This window comes from Lycium ferocissimum, chromosome 7 (assembly GCF_029784015.1).
Source record: "Lycium ferocissimum isolate CSIRO_LF1 chromosome 7, AGI_CSIRO_Lferr_CH_V1, whole genome shotgun sequence".
NCBI classification, from domain to species: domain Eukaryota; kingdom Viridiplantae; phylum Streptophyta; class Magnoliopsida; order Solanales; family Solanaceae; genus Lycium; species Lycium ferocissimum.
In genome coordinates, this window is record NC_081348.1 from 22924297 (window position 1) to 22950218 (window position 25922).

At 34.8% G+C, this 25922-nt stretch overlaps 1 protein-coding gene, 1 long non-coding RNA gene and 1 pseudogene across 2 annotated transcripts; 1 reads left to right on the forward strand and 2 right to left on the reverse strand.

Moving 5' to 3' along the window:
• The first annotated feature begins 3810 nt into the window (after positions 1 to 3810).
• On the forward strand, positions 3811 to 11596 carry LOC132063873 (uncharacterized protein At1g01500). The gene is made up of 2 exons (XM_059456603.1): positions 3811 to 4547; positions 10789 to 11596. The coding sequence occupies exons 1-2, from the start codon at positions 3957 to 3959 to the stop codon at positions 11017 to 11019; spliced, it is 822 nt and encodes a 273-aa protein (XP_059312586.1). The 5' UTR covers positions 3811 to 3956; the 3' UTR covers positions 11020 to 11596.
• Positions 11597 to 12119: 523 nt separating this feature from the next.
• LOC132063875 (uncharacterized) lies at positions 12120 to 14036 on the reverse strand. The gene is made up of 2 exons (XR_009416463.1): positions 13877 to 14036; positions 12120 to 12816 (listed from the first exon to the last, which is right to left on the reverse strand). It is a non-coding gene; the product is annotated as an uncharacterized LOC132063875 (long non-coding RNA).
• Positions 14037 to 14966: 930 nt separating this feature from the next.
• Positions 14967 to 18044, reverse strand: LOC132063872 (putative F-box/LRR-repeat protein At3g18150; annotated as a pseudogene).
• Positions 18045 to 25922: the final 7878 nt, after the last annotated feature.

Sequence of the window (25922 nt, forward strand, 5' to 3'; positions counted from 1 at the left end):
TCTAGTTATTTGAATTAGTATTGGTGTATGTGTGTGTGTCTATATATATATATATATATATATATATATATATATATATATATATATATATATCGGTTTGGTTCGATTTAGTTCGTTTTTTTTTTTGTTTAACACCAAACTGAACCAAATATTTTCGGTTTTTAAAAGTTTTAAACCAAACCAAATCAAACCGAGCCAGTTTTCGGTTCATTAAGTTGGTTTGACTCGGTTTACCGGTTCGGATCGGTTTTTCGGTTTCATTTGCACAGTCCTACTAAGGATCCGTTTGGACATGGTTTGAAACCATGGTTTCAAACGATGAGATGAAATCATATTTGGACATGCAATTTGGATTTCTTAAGTTGTATTTTTTCTTATAGACATAAAAACTCATAAGCTGTGAAAACTATCAAAATATTCTCAATTCTTATACAATCTTACCAAATGAGCAAGTCACAGTTCATAACAAAATTAATATCTTTTAGAAGATCTTTACTAAAAATACGAACGTCAATTGATCAAACTTTAGTTCACGGCAAAAGATCAAAAATTTAAAATAAATAGTAATGTAACTACTCTTAATATAATCCTCGTACATATATATATAAATAAAGGTTGGTAAATGGTTGGTGGGAGTAATTGTTAAATATATCTACCAACTTATGGGTCTTTTTTTTACAAAATATAAACTCATGTCAAGTTTTATATTTAAAATTTTTGAAACCATGGTTTGAAACCCCAAATAATGTCTTTTTGGATGATTTGGGATTTCAAAACATGGTTTGAAATTATAAGATAAAATGCGTGTCCAAACACTCGATTTATCTCGTAGTTTCCAATTATGATTTCAAATCGCGTCTCAAACACTTTTCTAGGACATTAGGAGTACTTTACTCTATTCTGTTGAATGAAAGAAGCAATCATATCCCATCTTGATTAACCTTTTGTGATATGTCTTCTCCTTTCTGTTTTTGGAATATTTCACTTTTCCTTTAAGTGGTTTTCTTCCTTCAGACATATCCATTTTATATCTTTTTATCTTGCTTTCTTTAAATTAAAGGATGGACATTAGAAAATTTGTGGTTGCCATCAAAGTACAACTACTGATGGACGAGTGTTCAAAAGAGCTCCTGCTTATATATAGTAGTGCTAGTATTACTTCGACAGATGATCTCCTAATGTGTTTGCTGTGCATCTTGTAGACAACAATCAACTAAACGGAAATAAAGTCATAATACTTTAAATTGTTTTCCCCCCAAAGGCGCTGTATCAAATTATCGCAAGAATACATGTGAAATTTAAGTGAGTTGTTTCACCATGGATTGAGAAAAACATCAATATTTAAAGCAATTTGACTTTTTGTTTGTTCCTTTTAGTTATAAGTCTACAGAACAAACACACCAAATTCCTATTTGAGAAGATCGTAACCTGAAATGTCTCGTGATCCAGACTGCACACATATGATATTACACTTAAACGAGTTGCTGGTTAAACTTACGCCCCACGTAAAAGTTGAATGGCTTGAGGCGTGAAAATTAAAGACCAGCACAAAAGAGGGACAGAAATGCAAATGACCCTTAATGAAAGTGACTATTTGTACGTTTTTTTTCCAATTTTAACTGGGTCGTTTGCACGATTGGCCTTTAAAGGCATTGGTCTTTAATTTTTGTCCCTCAAAATTGTTAATTTTAATTTTTTTTAAAAAATCGCACAATAGCTTGAGGTTATTTTGTTGAAAACTTAGGCATTAATTTAAAAAATAAAATAAAACTTTCAAAGTAGAAGTTTGTAGCAAAATTAGGCCTATTCGGACAAAATTAGGCCTAATCAGGCGGAGGTTTGCCCTAAGACAAACATTTACCCAAAATTAGGCCGTAAGGCAAACATCTGTCTTAAGGCCTAACCTTTCGTGCAAAGTTAGGTCTATTCGGACAAAGTTAGGCCTATTCAGGCAGAGGTTTGCCTTAAGGCAAATTTGCTCGACTAGGCCTTATTTTGCTACAAGCTTCTGCCTTGTAATTTTTTTAAATATTTGACTGAGCGGGGATTCGAACCCGGAATTCATTAATTTTTAGGCGAAGGACAAAAATTAAAGATTTCATATTTGAGGGCAAAAAATTAAAGACCAATGCCTTTGAAGATGCACAAATAAAATGATTTTAACTCAAGCGAGCTTTGAGGCCCAACTGGTGAAAAAGGAAGCCCAAAAAAAAGCTTTTAGGTCCAGCTATCGATGCGATGGCCCAATAATTTGCAGAAATAGTACTACTATATTTCAACACAGTAGAGTTCAAATTTCAGCTCAGTATTCTTGACTTCAAATTTATAAGAGTGAGATTTCAGGATAATATCCTAAAACTCAAATTTATATAGGTGAAACTCCATGACATTGACTTGGACTTTGAAAAGGACATATTTCAAAATTCATAATTTTTTCTAAAATTTGAATTGATAAATGTATTAATTTCACAATCTTTTATGTAGTTTGAACAACATATTTGAAATTTCAATATACTGTTCTGGAGCTTCACTTATAGAAGTTTTGAATTCTAACGCACGATATTAAATTTCCATGCTATGACTATGGTATATTTTTATTCACAGCCTCTTTACCCCACAAAGATAGAGATAAGGTTCACGTATATCCAACTCTCCTCATACCCCACATGTGGAATTACATTGGGTATGTTGTTGTTGTTGTTTTCACACTAAGAATAGTTAAAAGTGAATAGTTTTGATTTAGTGGCTAAATGTTGACTAATCGTATGAAACTCAAGGGCGAAGCTAGGTTGAGCCAACGGGGTTCATCCGAACCCGCTTCGGTGAAAATTACATTGTATATACAAGGTTAAAATTAATTTTTATGTGTAAGTAGGAGATGTTGAACCCCCTTTGGCTTTTTCTCATGTTTACTTGTTTATATTTTGGAATTTTTACTTGGTGTACCTTCTTCTAAGAGGTAATTATTGATAATAACTACCTTTTAATTTATTTATATTTAGTAGCTACAGTGATTTTGTAAATTACCATTCGTAGCTACACCAAAATACATAAAGTTGGAGTGGCTAAAGTGGTTCTTGGGCGAGGCTTTCACCCTGCTCGCCCAGGTTCCAACCTGGCCAACAACATTTCTTTTCTTACATATTTTCCTAGCTTCTGTCTTGTATCTGAATTTATTTGTCTTTATATACATTCAGATACATATGGGATAAAAGACATATGAGCCAAATACATATGACATACATTCGAATAAAGTTCAAATACACGTTATATCAGATACACGTGACATCAAATACATATGAGATACAATATGAGCCAAATACATATGATGAAAATACACTCAAAATACAAGGAGAAGAAGCTAGAAAAAATATGTAAGAAATGTAATGTTGTTTGATGGGTTCGAACTTGGGTAGGAAAGGGGAGAGTCTCGCCCAAATATACACGAATACACAAAATCCATGCAAAATACACAACTTTTGCTTAAAAGTAAGCTACGAAAAAGCAAGCTACGAATTGTAATTTAAAAAATTATAGCTACTAATGGTAAGATCCTCATAGAAAGTAGTTATAACTGAAAGTTTGCTACCCCTTAGTAAAAGTCTTGGTTTAGCCGCGATATGAAAGTAACTATTTGTACATCTTTCCTATATTAACTCAAGCAAGCTTTTAGGCCCAACTTGTGAAAAAGAAGAAAAAGAAAGAGGAAATGCTTTTAGGTCCAACTTTGCAATAGCCCAATAACTTGCAGAAATACTGTTTCCTGGCCGGCTATCAAGAGTCACAAGTTAAAAACACGCGCACACAGACACAACACCACAATAATCAAACGACGCGTGTAATCACGCTCCACATGTCCCCTTACTTGTATTTTCCCTTTCCATCTTCTCAACAATTTCCCTCTGATCCATCACCTAAATTTTCTTCAATTCCCCTTCCAAAATTGTAGAAAATTCATGGGTTTAATGCTTAACCAATCCGAAGAATCACCAATGTCAATTTACAAAAGTTCAGGGGGTTATTTAGAAATCCGTTTGTTCTACGTACGCATAACGTCGTGTGCAGTTAACGCCGTTCCTGACCACCTCATACTCCGTCATCTCCGCCGTGAAATTGGCGTTACATTAGAGATTAACGGGTCTCGAATTCCACCATCCGATACCGTTACCGTTACGTTACGCCGTGACAGGGTTGATAAAGGATCATCAGAGGTAACGTATGTTAGTACTGATAATGTTAGGGTTTCAGGTCCTGTTGAATTTGAGGTTTACGAAGAGGAGAAAGAGGGATTAAAGGAGTTGTTAATACTTTGTGGTAATTGGGATAATAATGGCTGTAATAATGGGACGGGGTGGAGTATGGATTGTTATAATGCGGCGTCGTTCGGGAGTATTGAGGTTTATGTAGCGGGTTGTTGTTCTGGTGTGCCTTTGATTTTGACAAAGACAATTCAGGTTAGCCCGAGAAGGAAATTGTTGTCTAGGCATGGTATGTTGGATGCCATTCCTGAGGATGATAATGGATTCATTCCACAACAAAAACTGCAGGTAATGCTTGTTTTCCTGCGTTTTCGTGCCATTGGTGTTGGTTAATTGGTTATGATGTTGTTATGCACTTACATAGTTGATATTTGAATGGTATACAGTTGTTTCTTTCCTTTCGTTGTTTGTACCAAAATTTAGTTAGTGTACCACAACCTTTAGTTTGAATGTGAGCAGTATTGTAGATCAACTGTATGTCCAAAGAGTCGATCTTTAAGCAAATGAACAACTTGTTTTTTCATTCTTAGTTTTGAATAAGGTTCTTCTAGGCAACTAAGGGTGAAGCAGTGATGAAATTGGAACAAAGACTTGAGAGATCAGGGTTCTAATTATAGCATAGGCATATAAGCTGTAGGTGTCTAAGCCTTGCTAGACGGATTTATATGTACCTGTAGTGGTGGGAGGACACTAGTATCCAGCTTGTTCCGGTGGAATAGTTGAGGTGCGCCAGACACAAGCTTTATCAAAATAAATAAGAGCCTGTTTGGATGGGCTTAAAATAAGCCTTATAAGTTGGTTAATTGGTTATAAGCCAAAAAAAAATAAGTTGGGGTAGGTATAACTTATTTTTTTTGGTTTATAAATAAGAGCCTGTTTGGATGGGCTTAAAATAATCAACTGTAAGCCAAAAAAAATAAGTTGGGGTATGAACAACTTGTTTTTTCATTCTTAGTTTATAAGGTTCTTCTAGGCAACTAAGGGTGAAGCAGTGATGAAATTGGAACAAAGACTTGAGAGATTTTATCGTTCTAATTATAGCATAGGCATATAAGCTGTAGGTGCCTTGCTAGATGGATTTATATGTACCTGTAAACACTAAATCCAGCCGAAATGAATAGTTTATAAGCAACATAAGCTTTATCCAAACGGACTCTAAGTAAAGAAATAAAAGATAAGGTTTCTTTGGAAAGTTTTTTTTTTTTTTTTTTTTTTTGTGGGGGTGGGTGGGGGGGGGGGGGGGGGGCAGGTTCACACCCTTTCTTCTTGCCTAGAAGGTGCAGTGATGCTACTCTCCTTGCTTTGATTCCTTGGTGAATGAATCGACTAACCTAGACCCTGTCCTGTCCTGTCCTTGATAAAAGTTTGGATGACATACTTTCTTTTGCATGGAAAAAAGAAATGAAGTAGATTCCCGTTGGGAATGAAATTATAAACTTCATCTTCATGCAGGCTACCTTGGTGTTAGCTTGCAGATGAGGCTGTGTAAGAGTTCATGGAGCATTAATTAGATAGCCCTCGATTATAAGTTGTCTATTCACATGTCTTATGACCAAAGCTGTTGCAGCAAGAGAAGGCACAAGAGAGGAAAAATTGGACAAATTGGAATCTTTCTTTTCATATTCCCATTCTTGTATGTTCCCATCTCCTTATCTTTTATCTTTTGACCTTCAAGAGGAGGCCACCTCGTGAGCTACTTGTGAACACCAATCTCAGGAGATGGAATGTTTTGTTAACCGGTATTTATATTTCCTTCGCCCATCCCCATCCCTTCCACCTCCATCCAGAGGGTGGCACAGTACCCATTGACATCACTGATAAGTCAACATGCCTATTTTCACCAGTTGCATCTTGCCTACCCAAAAGATATCTAAAGAAGTATTATATATAATAGCTACTTTTCAACGGCTAATTTCGATTTAATTTCTTGAGAACCCTATGAGCCTGTTTGGATGGGCTTAAAAAAAGCAGCTTATAAGCTGCTTTAGATAAGCTAAGCCAAACGGGCCCAATTATTTTTTTGGACTTATTTTAAGCACAAAATGGCTTATAAGTTGGCTAGCCAAACACTCAAAAAAGCTGAAAACAGCTTAGCAGCTTATAAGCCAATCCAAACGGGCTCTATGTCTTCAAGTTTCATGTTTAAAAAAACATTACCTTTTTTGAGATGATTCATATAGCTACTTGGAATTGAGACGTTGATTTTGCTTTGTTTTCTGTGTCATCCACCGTATTGATGGAAGGTGGTCACAAATGTGAAGCTATACTCGACGACCGATAATTGAGTTTGCAATAGGATTTTAGTCATTCAGCGTGTTGCTTAATAGGAGGTAATGTTTCTTGATGACATTCAACATCACCTATTGCCAAATTTCCTGCAGCGGGTTTAAGCAATAGATCAACATATTGTTTTCACATTGAGAAGCTTTCCTTGGAGGCGAGAGGATTTGCTGAACATATAGAGATACACGTTTTATTTGAGAGATTAGTGTAAGCAATAGAATGAATGGGTGACATGTTGATGATCATATTTTTTCAAAATTTAACTTTGAGAAGGTGACGTGTTGTTCCTTTTGATCTAAGAGGTGATACAAAGGCAATACTAAAAGTTGCATGTAAGAAGTGTCAGTCTTTGTAAGTTATTAAATTAAAGAATTTCAGTAACGATTAGACCGTCAGGTTCTTAATGATTGAAATGCTTTCACTTAAGCCTAGGGTCTATCGGGAACAGCCTTTCTACCTCTCAAGGTAGGGGTAAAGGTCAGCGTACAGACTACTCTCCCTAGGCCCCACTTGTGGAATTATACTGGGTATGTTGTTGTTGTTATCTTCAGTGTGGAAGACTTCAATGTTCTACCATAGATCACATGGCTATTTGGAGATGGTGGTTGAAAATTTGAAGAGCTATTGTGAAGAACCAATTGATGATCGTTTTAGTGCGGAAAAATCGACTTCATCCCAAAATGAGAGAAGGGGGGGAGGGGTTTGCTTGAAGATTCAAGATTTTGTTGTTAAGTAGATTTTTTTTTTTTTTTTTTTTTTAATGACAAGGAACCCGCAGCCACTGCTTTTTCGGTGGGTAAAACTCACTCCTGTGCAATAGCCCGCAAACCACACAGGAGAGATAACCCGCACTAGACAAGCCCCATGCGACGAGCTCGACCCAGAAGGAAAATCCCCTGCCTGAGGGGGTTTCGAACCTGAGACCTCCATTATGGAAGTCCCCTGCTCAACCAATTGAGCCACCCTTGCGGATAGAATGGTCGCCTTATCTCAGGAATTACTTGATTATTGCTCTTGCGTTTGTGAAGCTCAACTTAGATCTGTACTAGAGGTACATCAATTCACTTGCCCAGATTAAGTGTCTAGAGTCTGGCTGATACGGTATATGAACAAAACCAGCTTTGGTTTAGCATGCAACTAAAGAAGACAAACTTGAGCACTTCAAAGAACTAATAAGAAGTACCATTTGTTCCTATGCTGTTAGTCCTTGATGTTGACACCAGGTAAAAAGAAACGTAGTAGAGAATTTGAGGGAGTTGTGTCTCCATAACAAAAAGAGAATCCTATTCATTAGTACAAGAGTATTTTTTCTGTTTAGTGATTTTCGGGCTGAGGAGCATATTCCCCAGTGTACCAATGATGCTTGGCTTGATATACTGGGAGTATCGACTGTGTTGCTACCTTGGTGCTTTTTCAACTAATAATCTCTGAATTGTAAAAGAGCAAACAATGCGGGCAAGCTGTTACTAGAAGCTTCTGTTTGGAATGCTCTGAATCACGTAATTTATCACTTCAGCATGACGCAAGTGATGTCAGTATGTCACATGTAATAATATGACCTACTGTTAGTAGGTGAAATCATTTCCTGGCCGCAAAGGGTTTATCAGAGCAATAAATATTAGCTCTTCTACAGAAACTAAGAATATCATGTGTCATGTAAGGAGAAGTTTCTATTTCTTGAGGTCTTTCATAGAGTTGGTCCAAGTGTTGGTTCATTGAGCACGGAGATCTTTGTTTGCTTCTTTTCCTCTCTAGTGGTATCTTTATTTCTCTTAAATGTTGCTACATACTCTCTACTTGAGATGTGCATATGCAATTACCGGTTTCTTCTATTGTTTGAATTCCAAATTTTGCCCTTGTTATCCTCACCTCAAGCACTATGAGGACTCCATGGAGCAATGCTTCGGTGTGATTTTACTGGGAAGCAAGTTTGGGTCTGGTTTGGTTTTGATTTTTGGAAGTGTTCGGGTTTGGGTTGATTTTAGACAAGGTGGTCTAGAGAAACAGATGAATAATTTGTGGTTGGGGTTGTGGGGGTGGGGGGGGGGGGGGGGTTAAGACCCGCAAAAATCATTATTTGCCACTAAACTACTTTGTCTCTAGATAACCTGAGCTGGGTAATTAATTAGCTGTCCTATCTTCCGCCTGTTGTCTCTTTTAGCTTCCTACGAGTCCTCTCATAGGTTGCTTTCTTGGCAAAGCTTGCTTGGGAAGTGGGAACTACCTAGTGTAATGACCTCCTAGGAAATGAGGTTGAGGTATGAGTCGACCATATTGGTTATGTTCTTTATCCTTCATAGCCTAATCTTACATTTTAGTTTCCAATGGTTATTATTTTCCTGCCAAGTTATTCACAAAAATGTTAAGACTAAAACCTATAGTATTTGAGTAATCAGTTGGAGTTTCTACATCGTACTATGTTTGTTCTGCGTGTTCTTCACATATATGTTCAGACTTTTTTTTTTTTTTTCAAATGGTAAAAGTTTTATTTATAGGAAGTACCAAGATGGTACAGGAAGAACAAAAACAAAGGAATGCAGATCAAAACAAAGATCCCACATCTACTGTCTTGCCCCTAGCAAATCCAAAAACTCTATATACTCATTTTGTGCTACCAATAAGACTACCCTTACACCATAATAAAAGATTCTGTAAACATTTGTTCTTAATTCTAGAAAAATAATCTGTTTGTCCTTCAAAACAAGCTCTATTCCTCTCCAACCATAAGATCCAGAATATGCACAAAGGAATAGTATTCCAAATGACCAAATCTGCTTCAAGCTTTTCTGAATCCTCTGACCTTGCCAGCACTCAAGAAAGTCCGTTATGTTATTACTCAGAAATACTCAAAAAAAAAAGTCCCAGCACTGTCTAGAAATTCTACAGTGCAAAAAAAGATTTTCAACTGATTCTTATTCCTCCTCACATAAATAGCACCTCTTAGCCAGGGATTTTCGTGCGTTAAACAGGCTCCCCAAGTTACAATCCAACCAAAGACAGCTACTTTCATAGGGGCTTTTGTCTTCCAAATAATCTTCCACTGCCATTGTGTTCCCAAAAACTTGTCTGCCTCATCAACAACTTGTAGCAATTGTTCACATAGAACTTTTTGTCCTTGCTGTTCTTCCAGATCAGAGAATCCCTTTTATTAGTATCAATATGCACTGTTTCTAATTGTTGCATCATCTGACAGAATCCTTCTATCTCCCAATCGTTCAAATTTCTTCGTGAATTAAAATGCCAACCTGAATTTGTATATAATTCAGGTATAGTACCTTCCTTGTTAATAGAACAGTTATATAAATTTGGAAATCCGGTTCCCGAACTCTCATTGCCTATCCATGTATCAGTCCAGAACCTGAATCTCTCACCATTTCCCACTTCTGAACTGGTATGAGAAAAGAATTCATCCCATAACCTGATTATGTTCTTCCAGATCCACCCTTTTGTGTGAGAGTTAGCTAAACATGGACTCCGTCCCTCCTTTACTCCATAAGCAGCTTCAATTATCTGCTTCCAAAAAGCCTCATCTTCATAAGTATATTTCCACAGCCACTTAAAGAGCAAACTTTTGTTATGCATTTTCAAGTTTCTAATTCCCAGTCCTCCCCCTTTTTTATCCCTTACAACCTTCTCCCATTCGATTAGATGCATCTTGGAGTCTCTGTTTCATACTATGTCTGTTCTGCATATGTTATCTTTCAAACATCGAGATGATCATGCTTATTTTTATATTTATTTTATTCTTCTCATCTTTAACCCATTGAAAATACTGTCTATCCTACTTCATGCTATATGCATTATGAAGTTGCAATATGCATTATGAAGTTTTACCGCAATATCTCGTAAACTATGGCAGATAAACATATGCCAATCTTTTACTTTTGTACTATTCTGCCATCTCCAAATGAAACTCTATATTTGACCTTGTGTAATACTAGAAGAGGATTGAAAAGGTTATGGTTCACCACAAGTTAGTGTTTAACATGAAAGTGACCGTGCTTCCTCCTGCTGATATTATAGTAGCCTACAAACTTATCTAACTGCCAAACTCTACGAGTTCTTTCCCTTGCGACCAGTAAATGTGAGGTCTTCTCATTTTATTTTATTTTAAATTGTGTGTGTTTTAGTTCATCTGTTGTTTTCTCATCTTTTTTTCTTCTTCCATGTGTGCATCAATTGTTACATACCGATCTATAATAGAGTAATTAGGAAGTTTGCTTAAATGCACTCTGTGTTTTGGCAGATCACAGACTCAGAGTTGGATGATTTTGAGTCAGAAGGAAAAGCTGGACATGGCTTTTACTCAGAAGACATGTATCTCGGTGAAGATGGTCAACTCTCCTGGTTCAACGCTGGAGTAAGGGTTGGAGTTGGGATAGGCCTTGGGATGTGTGTCGGTGTTGGAATTGGGGTGGGGTTACTGATGCGTTCTTATCAAGCAACCACTAGCAACTTGCGGAGGAGGTTCTTCTAGGCATATGAGACACTCAGTGCGAGTAAACTGTGGTCGTTATTAACTTGATTTGAAAATGAAAATCAAGATCGTTAATCGTTGTTGCGATGTTCAGCATCCAACAGCAAGTAGGCAATAGAGGATCGCATAGTGGAGCCACTGAAAGTATGACATGATATAAATGTCAGGTGCGAGGCTGGACTGCCTCTGAATATCAGTTGTTGATATACTGAAGCTGCAAAAGACCCTCCATCTAAGACTTTAGCGGAGTGTTGAGTGAGATACTGATGTGGATGTAGTTGTATTTCAAACCGTTGGGAACAATGTGTTTATAGTTATAAGACGTGTTATGCTGGTGCGATAAGCGGTATTTAGATGTAAGTCTTTCATACATATCTTTTCCAGTGAGTTTTTAGGTAGTTAGCGCAGGGTGCTGCTGAAGAATCTTTTTTCGGTGTTACCTTTGCTGAGTTTACGCTGGTCCTTCAATTTTAGTCATAGCAACAAGCTGCCATTGTGTAATAACTGTCGTTTGTAAAGTTCTGACCAAAGTGGATACTGTACAAATTATAATGCAAGGAATAGTCTCTTCTGTAAATTCTTGGTTTTGGTTTAGATTTTGATTATTTCGAGCTTTGATGCCTCTACCCTGTTTGGTAACACTGGTAGTGGAGTAATGTATTAAAATCAGCGGGTGAAGTCGACAATGGACATACAATAAATAACTTATCATAGTAAGTCTTAATATGGTACCTTGAACAATAGAATAACAACTTACAATATCTAGCTTAATGTTTTGATAGTGAAAAAAAAAATTGAGTTGTTCCAGCATTTGGTACTCGTTTATGTTTTACTCTAGTCCTTTTTTGTGCTGGAGAGCGTCAAAAACTTTTTAGTTTTCTATAAATTTTAGTCCAACGCATTTCTTAGCGTTGTTTGAAAGCTATATGTTTCTACTTTTACTAGATGGCACGGGCTCAATAATATATATGAAGTCACTGAGGTTAATGGAGGAGTTTAAACTATAGGAGCTAAAACAATGCTTCAAGATGCTATGGAAGGTATATAACTGAACAAAAACAGTAATGCAAATTTCTTCTTTCCCAGCTTACAAAAGCATGTTTAAAGAATTGTATCTCTATTCATTCATCACACTTAACTCTATGGCCAATCAAGTCAAGATAAAGTTGGGGAACACCACCACCTCTAGCAGACAAACAACAGCAGAAGATTCAATTTCCACGTTGAACTATTTAAGTAATTTGTTTTACATGAAGGAAGTAAAAGCTGAAGGAAGTCTAGGTTTACACGCAATGTCATTTTCAGACAAAAGAACACCAGCACATAGCTTCACTTCCAGTCTTGGCGTTTATGATTCTACAAAGGAAGTTCCTCATTCTAAAGTCCATGTGACTACTCCTCGAACAATATCCTCCAGGTTTAGTCCCGCAACAACAATTAAGTGAAGATACTGCAAAATGATGGTATCATTGGCATAAGAATTTAAACATTGTAAAGAAGCCATGGCATACACCTCCTTAACTTCAAAAATGGTTCATATTCATCATTTGAGAGGGCAGCTAAGGAAACCTTCTTTTTTGTTCTTCTTCGCCATTGGTTTGCAGTCTGAAAACCTAAAATTAAACTTGATGGTGTACCTGTACCACAACTACACAGTACCAAGGCAAACACCAGCTGTGTCACAAAGCCCGCACAACAGCAAGAGACTGTCATCGGCCGTGCTGTAGCAGATGTTACCAGCACTTCCACGTACAGATCTCGCGGTCAAGTTGTTGCATTTCCAAGGTGATAATAAACCTGCATTTGCACTTCCATCAGCAATTTCCTAGTCTGGCTATCAGGTTTTCTAGCTAAAATGCATATCCAACTGAATAAAGACATAAAAAGCTACATCATACAAATATCATCCCAATTTGTAAATATGTGTTGCACATGTAAATCATGATAGTGCCAAAAGTATAAATTAAAGAAGACCTATTTGATTCTTCACTTGTCCAACATGATTAACTTTTTATGGCGTTTCATATGTCAATATGAATTAAATTGACCACATTATTTTAGGATAGTCCAAAAGAGAAACTATGTGTTCAGTAGCTCTGTTCGCTGCTAAAACCAAGAACTGTCGTTCCGGACTTCCGGTCCTATGAGAAAATATTAAGAACTATTTAAAAGGACTATGCAATAGTAATTTGAAACAAAAAGCCATAGCTGCACAGATGTTTTGTTTTCCCTGAAGAGGAAGTTGATAGATTAGTTTTCTATAAATTGTTTCTGCCTTTCTATGTAGCTGGATTTCTATAAATGAGTAATCTAACAAAGATTGAATATAGGCTTTCAATGGAATACACATGGTAGCTTTTAAAATATAATGCAAATCAAGGTAAACATGACATGATTTAGCCATTAATGATTTATATTTGTAGGGATGATCAAATCAAATCATAGCCTATTTTCATGACTGACGGGATCATTGTGACATTTTAGCTCCATATTAGTCTCGTGCTGGCTTCACAAAACGTACACACCCATTTCTTCTACTAACACACACAAAAAAACAAAAAAGAACCACTATTTGTTCTAAATTATGAAAAAGGGGGAAAAAGTTACTTAAAGAGAAGATAAGTAACCACATCCATGAACATGTCGCCTAATGCTAAACCATTCATCATCACAATAACTGAACCCCTGAAAGCCTCAATACGAACATTTCAATTTTTCAACCAACTGTTAGAAATCTGGTTATAGCAATCCATGTTAAGTTACGCCTCTGCCACCACTTAAATTTGAATCTAAGTCCCCAAAGAAAAATCAAATTAAATAAACAAAACTAAAAAAATCAGAGGAGGGTCAAACTTACTCGTCGAAATTCCATGGAGAAGATCGATATCAAGGAAGGGCCAGTTAGTCCAAAATTAGCCATGGACATTAAGTTTAGTGAAAGATGAATAGGTTGAACTGGTGAGAGCTCTGAAATAGGCCTCCCTATATACTCTGCAGCAATTCTTGAATTTTTGCCGGGGCTGCATAAGCCAAAAAAATGAAATAAGATTAAAGAAAAAAAAAAAAGGACAATAAGCAATTGCTATACCATATGAAAGAAGAAAACAGAGTGATTATGGGCCTTCTCTTTTAGTTGCATATTCTCCATTCTCAATTTTTGTTTATCAAAATAAGTCTTCATTAACTGGAGGTACATCCACAAACGCCCATTAAAGGAACTCAGAAATGCTACCAGGTTTTAAACTTTTAATTGGGAAATATGCAAAGGACTATTCAGATATGGAGACATCATAATTTCTCCATGGGCATTTTCCTAATGCTCTAATTAAACAACTTTGAAGATTGCTAATTGACGACCAGAATAAATTAATCTCTCCGCACAACAAATCATTTTCTATTTGAAGTTTTAACTTGAACAGCACTAATAGTAGCACCAGTATCCAAATCTACACATTTTGCTATCAGGGATCTACAATTTGAATACTAAATTTCATAGGATTCACAATTTCTTCATAAACATGATGGAGACAAATAAATTGAACAAAGAAATTCTTAAGAGCAATTTGCAACGCTAAGTTGCTGTCGGTTTCCAATTTGAAAACAACAAAGAAAATCGATCAATAAAACAAACCCCTTTGAACTAAGCAATTACCTTTATGGAGCAAACCAGGGCCTTCAGAGCATGTCAGACGACACCCAATATCTACATTCATATACTTGGTTGAGAATTCCACAAATCGAACTCAAATGTCAAATATGATGGAGACAAATAAATTGAACAAAGAAATTCTTAAAACGCTAAGTTGCTGTCGTTTCCAATTTGAAAACAACAAAGAAAATCGATCAATAAAACAAACCCCTTTGAACTAAGCAATTACCTTTATGTTCAGAGCATGTCAGTACATTCATATAGAAATTCCACCCTCAAATGTCAGGCAGAAAGAAACCACGCTTCGTTTCAGAATTTGACACTTTAGAGAAGAAAGAAGGGCGAAAATCACAAAGATTAAACTAACATGCAAAGCAACAAAAGAGGAGGAAAGAAGAAAATAAATTCACATACAGCAACAAACAAAAATGAAGAACAAAAAGAGTAAATAGCAGACAAATAAAACTAACCTCAACATTGTAGGAGGTAGCAGCGAAGACAACGATTAACCAAGGAGAAAATTCTCTGTGTGGAGAATTTGAGAGAGATGGAAAGTACAAAGAGTATTTTTTGGAAGTAGGGAGAAAATTACTTCGATTTATGGTACTTTCTGGAAGAATGAAGAGTATTTTCTTCTAGATTTATGGTAGAATGACAAAAATGCCCTCTATAAATTCATTTTGACAAGTAAGGAACCATGCCGATCCCACAATGGCTACTCACTCTTCTATAATAGTAAAATACCACTTGCTTCTATCATCCCGTAAAAGCTACTTTTCCTCTATCTTGTCTATTCATCGATCAGCAGAAAATGATTTGAATTTCAATGCACCCGTGTGTATCAAGTAGTATTATTTTTCAATATCAGACAATCATCATACCTAATTTTGTTGGTAACTTATCATATGATCATTAAATTCAACTTTATTGTACTTTAGTGTCAAGAAGTTAAAGATTCATGATTGCACGGAGCAGTTTATCAAAAACAAAGTAACGTGAATTGACAAGAAACTACTTGCATTCAAGTCATGGAAAGCTCACTCCCTGAAGATAATCATAAATTTGGTGGACGATCTTGGGCAACCTGACAATTTCTCGGCCAACCGAAATAAATATTGGGACAAACAGTTCATTGAACATATCCCGCACAATCTTCTCTCTAATATGATAATGAACTTCTCCAAAAATTTTGCATTCTTTAATAGAAATTCCAAAAGCTTGAAGAGCTTGTCAAATCCCCATTTGACATGATTCTTCAAGCACTGCCGTGAGGAGAAGACAATCTTAACATTCTTGAGGTTGGGAAACACAAAGCTTGAAATGCAACTCTGCAAATCAATGTTATCTCCTTTGGCCAAATCTGGTAACTCAAAGCAGCAGCGGGAATCATCAAACTGGGGACAGAATATAATCAGGATCAATTGCACATTAGCGTTATAGAAATTGCACAAAAGTGACAAAATAATTTCACAGTAGAAGTGTCTGGTACAGAAAAACTTCAGAAACAGCAAATCTAAGTGACACTTAGAACATGATAATGATGGTTGTTCACAGATGTAAAAAGAAGAGAAAGTTCCAGGAAGTTACATGCTTGGTATCCATGTCTATGTTGAGTGTCTCCACGTAAGGCGAGGCCCGCAAAAGGCCAGTTGCCCCGTACAAATTAAATTCTTTGAAATGCAACTCTAGCGTTAGATATTTGCATTTAAGTTCTGGAATCGACATCCCTTTGAGCTGCAACATGCACAAGACCTGCAACCCAATGAAACTAGTAAAGAATGGAGAAAGAATTAACCAAAAATGAATATCCTGTTGAGATAGTGCTGACAAATTAAACTAATATATAAACACTCTAAGCAACATCAATGCACAAAAATCCTGATGATTTCTAGACAATCTTTTGCCTGTATGATAAAAAGATATCCCGACAGGAAAGCAGACAAAAGAATTGCGGGCTGGCACATAAGTCCACAAGTGTCTAGAATTTGTCCAGTTGTGTTGGTGAAATTTGTGCAAAAAGGCCTCAATTGTATAATGTTTACATTGTGCAACTATCTCCTAAAAATCCGAGAAAATAAGGTAAGGTAATTTTTTATTACTTGACAGCACCAAGTGAGTGCTGAATTACACAAGTTACATACAACTGAGCAAAAGCATCCCTGTTTTAGCTATATGAGGATACTAATGAAGTCTAACATCTGGTCTATATCATTTACAATGTCTTATACCAAAATACAAACAAGTATATTTAAGAACTTTGAGTTAAATACAAACCTCTGTGAACCAAGATCCGAGTGTTAGCTCAGTTACGCAACTCAACTTTTGAAGATTATCTTGGACGAGGGTAATAAAGCCTTGATGATCATCATAACAAGTGCCTTCCTCCTCATCAGATTCTTCCTCATCATCAAATTCTTCCTGCTCTCATCATCATTATCAATCTCTTTGATACACATAATGTTGAAAGTAAGCTTAGCATTGACCAAAGAAGAAACATCAACAAGTCTACACTTAAGATCATAAAGATCTCCTGATATTTCCAAATGGTGAAGATAAGGGGCAAAAATTTCTAAGGAATCTCCTCCATCCTCATCAAACAAATAACCTTTCAGCTTTAATCTCTTTAATTTTAAAGAATTAATTTCCAGGCGACAGAAACCCTCAACCCTATATAATTCCATAGTTTCCAATGCAGGACAACCTGACAGTAAGTTCACAATATTTTCATCTGATAACACCGTATACCCTAACTTTAAGCTCTTTAGAGATTTCCACGATATGACCGGGTGATAATAATCAAACCCACAATATTTAACATCCAAAGTTATCAACGACGAACAGGTACATACAGATTCAGGCAATGTGCAATGATCATCCACAAATGACCACAATACAAGATTTTCCACTTTCCTCTCAACAGCAAAACTAAGACATCGCCTAACTAACGAGTCATATTCATACTCCAAACTGCGTTCTGATGGATACAGGTCAGTGCAATCGAGTTGGAATTTTTTAATTTTGGAAGAGAGGGAATGAGTTAAGGCATAGTCAACAAAGGAGAAATTTTCTCTTGCTTGGTCATTTGTGATAGTGAAAATGAAGTTATAAACAAAAGTCGAGAGATACTGCCACCTTTTTGAGAGAATACATGTCGCGAATGCATCCTTTGTTGACAAAAGAGAGAGAATTTGTACGAGGAGTGAGTCCGGTAACTGACTGATACGATCATCACCTAGGGTTTGTTCTTCAATTTCAATTTTTTGTTTCTTGGAAGATGGAGAATTTGGAGAATTACTACTTGATGAAGCCATTGTCCAAATTCAGGGTTTGGCGTTAGATTTGATGTTAGGAAACAATGAAGTTGGTATTAACGATAAAAAGAAATTGGGGAAGTTTCGATTTTGATCCCCCATTTATTCCTTTATTCTAATTGCGTTCCCTTTACTGTTTATCTTAATGTAGTTTGACTTCAATTAAATAAGGTAAAATGTCTAATACGTACTTTTGCCCGGATTTGCAGTAACACACTTAACCTTTACGGTTTTTCTATTACCCCTGAATATAGTTTGAAAGCATTTCTTTGACAAGTAAGGAACCACTTCAAATAAATAAGGTAAAATGTCTTAAAGATTTTTTTGATTTTGCTATTATGGTTCCTTACTTGTCAAAGAAATGCTTTCAACCACTTCAATTAAATAAGGGTATTTTAGACATTTTTCCATTAAATGAGATTAGTTTTTAGGTAGAAATAAATGCTAGCCTAACTGCTCACTTTTATGCTAACTTCCTTTTTAAATTAAAAAAAAATCTAACCATCTCATATATATATATATATATATATTCGAGCCATTTCTTCATATTCTTTTATTTGCTTCACATTCTTGTTAAGTCTCTTTTTTTAGCCTCCAAATAAATATTCACATTTCTTCTCTTGTTATCTGAATTTAATGTAGGAGCGGCTTAATGAAATTGAAGACCTAAAATTAAGCTTTAATAGAAGCCTTAAGTTTTCTCATGAAATAAATAAATTTTGTATACATTCTTATTTGAAGTTTATTTTCTTAACTTTTTGAGATGTAAAATTATTAATAATTATTTTATCGATTTCTTCGAACGATTCTATTTCAATTGATAAAATAGTTGATTCATATAATCTCTCTTTAGATATTGTCGATCTTAGGTAAGATTTTATGAATTTAAAATTTGAAAACCGTTACATGAATTGGTAGCACTATTCTATAAGCGATCTAGCTATTTGGAAAATAATCAAGTCTTCTTATCTAATTAAGTATTTTTAATCATATATATATATATATATTAAATCTTTTTTCTTAGAATTTTGCCTTTTTGCTAATTTTAAAAAGATTAAAAAGAGAACTTTCTTTACTCTTCCCATGCATCGGAAACGCCACCTTCTCTGCCTCTTAATTATGGTCGCTTCTAATAATTGCTGTTCACAGTAAATTTTCCTTAAAGTGATGATTCCTATAAACGTTGCTATTGAAACTCTCATATTCTCTCGGGTGCTTTCACTTTTTATGCTATGTTCTCTCTCTTTTTGGCTTTTTTTGTATAGGAAAATAATTTATTTTAAATAATCGCATTGTTAGCATAATAGGAATTCCGCTGCAAGCTTTCCATCTCATATATATATATATATATATATTCGAGCCATTTCTTCATATATATTTTTTAATCTTTTATTTATTCTCGCTTATATTTTTCCCTAATGCTTTACTTTTTTTTTCTTATTATTTTTTTTGTTTTATAATCATCACATCAAAAGATTCTTTTATTTGCTTTAAATACACATTCTTGTTAAAAAGTCTTAAACCATTTTTTTGAATATCAAAAGTCCAATGTTCTACTCCAAACATAAATATTCACAGTTAATTGATTGAGTACTGTGAACAACGCATCTTGATGTCTATTCATGATCAGTATTGCAACTTTACTCCACAACTAATTTGCTAAATGCTCTATGGAGATTGACATGCGTTTTTGTATCCACTTATTTAAAAAAAAACTGTGTTATTTCTCTTTACAAGCCTTGGATTAGAATGAACAGGGATTTTGTACGTTTTTCAATGTTTGGCTCAGCGTCTTCCGATGAGTTTTTGATCAAACTATAGATTTTGGCAATGACCGATAACAATATAAGGTTTGCAAGAACTAAGAGGATTTTTTTTGGATCTTTTAATTCATTTAATAAAAAGATAATTTTTTTGCCTTTTTTCTTTCTATATAGTAAGTTTTCTCATGAAATAAATAAATTTTGTATACTCCGGTTCTTATTTGAAGTTTATTTTCTTAACTTTTTGAGTTGTAAAATTTTTTATTAATAATTATTTTCGTTGCAAATATGTGGTTTCTTTGGATGATCAGATTTGTTGCCATTTTGTTCCAGTGCAGGCTATCACATACATGTATCCTTTACTTGATTGCCATTGCATGTTTTATTGATAAAATAATTACTACAATGCAGCTTCTGGGTTAGCATAAATAAAAAGCTTCATACATGTTATTTGAATTTTAGACTATAATCTCTCTGGTTTGCGGCCAGATCTGTTTGCTTGCATAAATAAAGGCAGAATGATGCAGTGTAGACCTCACTGAACAAAAGTTGTGAAGGGATTTTATATCCAGAACGGTTTATCTAATTTTCCGTTTCAAAATCACGTAATTTACATGAATTGTTTCTCAGCACTTTTCTGTGATATTCTATAAGAGTCGACTTGCTTGGTCTATTTTCTAAGCTATTTGGAAAATAATCAAGTTCTTCTTATCTAATTGTGTTATTTTTAACTTTTCTTTTGTTTATTTTTATCATTTTATATAATTAAGTTTTATATATACATGTATGAAAAAATTTACCCATATTATGTTGACTATAATTATATAAAGTCGTTCTGTCGTTAATTCATTATGATGTTTATCACCATAATCTTGTGTCATTTCTTAAGGACATGTGTATTGGAACTTTAGATAACACGTGTACTGCCAAAGCCCTGTTCTTCTCGCTTATGCTGTTAAGTTTTGTCCTTCCGATTTCAATATTTTCTCAAATCTCTCACTCTTTCTGGCGTTCACCTTTTCAAGTGTGATTGCTCCCCAAATCTTATTTTAATCTCTACACTACCTGTTGGTAAAATCAGGTTTTGGTCTTTACTCTTTGAAAATTTTAGAGATCTTTGTTCTTTTTGAATGTGGTATGAGCTGTTTGTTAAGTAATTTGTGCAAATTTTCTTTGGTCACTGCAGTTGTTCCCCTTTCTGGTGAGTTCTTATTCCCTCTACTTTCTTTTTCTGCTCAATTTTGTCTCTAATCCTCTGGTTTATCTACTTTGTTCATTTTGTTTGTTGGTTTTGTTTTTTTTTTTCAATTTTCCTTTGTGATTTTGAATTTTCCTCACTCTTAAGCAGTAGAAAAATAGAAAAATTACAAAGTATTAATGTCATCTTCGACATTGAGGGTTGCCATGCATATTCTTTTTGGAAAGCTATTTAATGCCGTGAGAAAGCTAACCGTAAGGGAAAAAGAAAATGTAAAGCGACCATCTTGGAAAATCATGTAGCAGGCTATATTAGAAACCCGGAAACATAATAGAGCTAGAATAATCTTATTATTTACCTTGATTCTGATTTGTCATGCCAATTTTTCATTTCCGTCTATGAAAAAAATATAACTTTTTCGTTTTCGTCTTCCATCAATTTCTTGTGTTTTCATTTTTTGAACTGATTTTTGAATATGTTCAACTCTGGGTAATTTGATTCTAATACTTGAGTTCTTGAACTAATTTTTATCCCAGGATGTATTTCGCATTGGTTATACGGGTGACTCAGCTATCTTCGGCTATAGGCCAACATCTCATATCAACTTCTTACAAGAGACTAATTTTTTCCTAAACAGTTATTTGATTCAAGTTATTTGCACTTTGTTAATTGTTACCCAGAGTGGTAATCTTGGGAATTCTTTTGCAGCTTGTTGCTTACCTAATTATAATTGGGTGTTTGGAAATGTTGCTTTATTATTACAAAGACATCAATCTCAGATATTCAACTATATATTAGAATGAGGTGCTGGTCAACAAAGGCTCCTTCTTTCCCAGGCAGCTTGTTCTACTTAATGATCAGGTTAATTTTTGAGGTATATGTCAATATTTACTACTGTTACTTTCATTATAAAACTTCTGTTTATTGTAGATATGTAATATGTAATTAGGTTTATTATTGTTGTTGAACCGTATACCTTAGCAAGTCCTAATTAAGATTCAGAGTCTAAAAAGTGAGGTTTATAGAAGCCTTTACTTGTTTGGTGCATATTCCAAATAATGCCTTAAACATTTTCTTACAATATGTCTTATAATCACAGAAAAAATTATATGCATTTAATCGAGCTGTGTGGGCATAAGTACAGCATCTCATATGTCCTTTGATTGAAAAAGAAAGTTAGTCTTAAATTGATAAGGGGAAGGGGAAAAGGTAGGCAAAAGAGAATGTAAGCGTCCACTTTGGACTGTTTCTAATTGTTGTATCATCTGACAGAATCCTTCTATCTCCCAATCATTCAAATTTCTTCGTGAATTAAAATGCCAACCTGAATTTGTATATATTCAGCTATAGTACCTTCCTTGTTAATAGAACAGTTATATAAATTTGGAAATCTGGTTCCCAAACTCTCATTGCCTATCTATGAATCAGTCCAGAACCTGAATCTCTCACCATTTCCCACTTCTAAACTGGTATGAGAAAAGAATTCATCCCATAACCTGATTATGTTCTTCCAGATCCACCTTTTTGTGTGAGAGTTTGCTAAATATGGTCTCCATCCCTCCTTTACTCTACAAACAGCTTCAATTATCTGCTTCCAAAAAGCCTCATCTTCATAAGTATATTTCCATAGCCACCTAAAGAGCAAACTTTTGTTATGCATTTTCAAGTTTCTAATTCCCAATCCTCCCCCCTTTTTATCCCTTACAACCTTCTACCATTTGATTGGATGCATCTTTCTATTTCTGAATAATCATTGGAGTCTCTATTTCATACTATGTCTGTTCTGCATCTGTTATCTTTTAAACATCGAGATGATCGTGCTTATTTTTATATTTATTTTATTCTTGTCATCTTTAACCCATTGAAAATACTGTCTATCCTACTTCATGCTATATGCATTATGAAGTTTTACCGCAATATCTCGTAAACTATGGCAGATAAACACATGCCAATCTTTTACTTTTGTAATATTCTGCCATCTCCAAATCTTACTTTTGTACTATTCTGCCATCTCCAAATCAAACTCTATATTTGACCTTGCGTAATACTAGAAGAGGGTTGAAAAGTTTATGGTTCACCACAAGTTAGTGTTTAACATGAAAGTGACCGTGCTTCCTCCTGCTGATATTATAGTAGCCTACAAACTTATCTAACTGCCAAACTCTCGAGTTCTTTCCCTTGCGACCAGTAAATGTGAGGTCTTCTCATTTTACTTTATTTTAAATTTTGTGTGTGTGTTTTAGTTCATCTGTTGTTTTCTCATCTTTCTTTTTCTTCCATGTATGCATCAATTGTTACATACTGATCTATAATAGAGTAATTAGGAAGTTTGCTTAAATACACTCTGTGTTTTGGCAGATCACAAACACAGATTTGGATGATTATGAGTCAGAAGGAAAAGGTGGACATGGCTTTTACTCAGGAGACATGTATCTCGGTGAAGATGGTCAACTCTCCTGGTTCAACGCTGGAGTAAGGGTTGGAGTTGGGACAGGCCTTGGGATGTGTGTCGGTGTTGGAATTGGGGTGGGGTTACCTATGCGTTCTTATCAAGCAACCACTAGCAACCTGCGGAGGAGGTTCTTTTAGGCATATGAGACATTCACTGCGAGTAAACTGTGGTCGTTATTGAGTTGATTTGAAAATAAAAATCAATATTGTTAATCATTGTTGCGATGTTCAGCATCCAACAGCAAGTAGGCAATAGAGGATCGCATAATGGAGCCACTGAAAGTGTGACATGATATAAATGTCAGGTGCGAGGCTGGAGTGCCTCTGAATATCAGTTGTTGATATACTCAAGCTACAAAAGACCCTCTATCTAAGACTTTAACGGAGTGTTGAGTGAGATACTGATGTGTATGTAGTGGTATTTCAAACCGTTGGGAACAATGCGTTTATAAGACGTGTTACGCTGGGAGAGGCGAATTCAGGATTTAAAGAGCATGGATTCCCCATTAGCTATGTTTTTTTTTTTTTTTTTTTTTTTTGCCTTGGATTTGTCGCAGCTTAGTACTTATGGGGTTTTTTGATTTCTTTTGCCTTTTAGGACTTGGGTAATTACAAATAAAAGGGTGGGTTTGGGGGGGGGGGGGGATCATTAAATGTAATATAAAAAAGAAACACGGTTTACTTTTGGGTAAATTAGAATTATAAAAGAAAAAGGATCTAGAATAATACAAAAAGGAAGTTAAAAGGCTGTTTTAGAAAATAAAAGCATTTAAACGTGGGGAGTATGTTTTTTTTTGACCCCAATTTGTAAGTAAGGAAATAAATACAATCCTTATGGGGTTTTTTGATTTCTTTTGCCTTTTAGGATTATGTTAGAAATAAAGGAATCATTAGATATATTTTAAAAATTATCACACATACGAGTAAATTAGTTATAAAAGAAAAAGGATCTAGTTAATACGATCCAAATTTTATATGTAAATTAGCCTCTGTATGCTGGTGCGATAAGCGGTATTTAGATGCAAGTCTTTCATACCTATCTTTCCAGTGAGTTTTTAGGTAGTTAGCGCAGGATGCTGCTGAAGAATCTTTTCGGTCCTTCAATTTTGGTCATGGCAACGAGCTGCCATTGTGTAATAACTGTCGTTTGTAAAGTTCTGACCAAAGTGGATACTGTATAAATTATAATGCAAGGAATAGTCTCTTATGTAAATTAAACTTCGGTCCTTCAATTTTAGTCATGGCAACGAGCTGCCATTGTGTAATAACTGTCGTTTGTAAAGTTCTGACCAAAGTGGATACTGTATAAATTATAATGCAAGGAATAGTCTCTTATGTAAATTCTTGGTTTTGATTTAGATTTTGATTATTTCGAGCTTTGATGCCTCTACCCTATTTGGTAACATTGGTAGTGGAGTAATGTATTAAAATCACCGGGTGAAGTATACAATGGACATGCAATAAATAACTTTTCATAGTAAGTCTTAATATGTGTTATTCTATTGAACAATAGAATAACAACTTACAATATCCAGCTTAATATATTGATAGTGTAAAACATTTGAGTTGTTCGTGCATTTGATACTAGCAAATGTTTTACTCTAGTCCTTTTTTTTAACTAGAGAGCGTCAAAAACTTTTTATTTTTTTTTATGAATTTTAGTCCAATGCATTTTTTAGCGTTGTTTGAAAGCTATATGTTTCTTCTTTTGGTATATGTTTCTACTTTTATACCACTTGCTTTTATCATCCCGTAAAAGCTACTTTTCCTCTATCTTGTCTATTCATCACCGTAAAAAATGATTTGAACTTCAATGCACCCGTGTGTATCAAGTAGTATTATTTTTCAATATCAGACAATCATCATACCTAATTTTGTTGGTAACTTATCATATGATCATTAAATTCAACTTTATCGTACTTTAGTGTCATGGAATAGTTAAATCTTGTATCTCAGACCGGCAATTATGTATTATACTAATAATTCATTTGACAGTAATGAGGACTTTAGAAGTTCATACTAACCCAAACAATTTACATGTACATTACTAAAAACTGCATATTTCAAAGTTCTACTAGCTAATTCAAGTAAGGTGAAGTTAAATACCTCTACTAGACAAAAGAAAATTACAAACAAGAGAGACATACGCAGTATAGATATAATGTTCGCATCCACTACCCTTGGTTCCATCTGTACATCAAGTTTTTTTTTTTTTCTTTTTTTCCATACATCTGTACATCAAGTTAACAAGGTATTTTTTTTCTTCTTTGCTTAAATTTTAATGGATAAAGTTAATTGATATATTTGCTCAATGTTAATAAAAATAAATAATAACAATTATTCGGTGAATTAATAGAGGAGGTATTAGTTATTCTTTGAATTAATCGAAATGCAATTATTGATAATAAAAGTCATACCAACTTTTTAAAATAATAAACATTTACTCGTATTAGGTGTCTATACCAAACGAATGCATGTTATGTATTTGAACATAGACTACTTTTATTTAATTATGATTAATTAGCATGTAT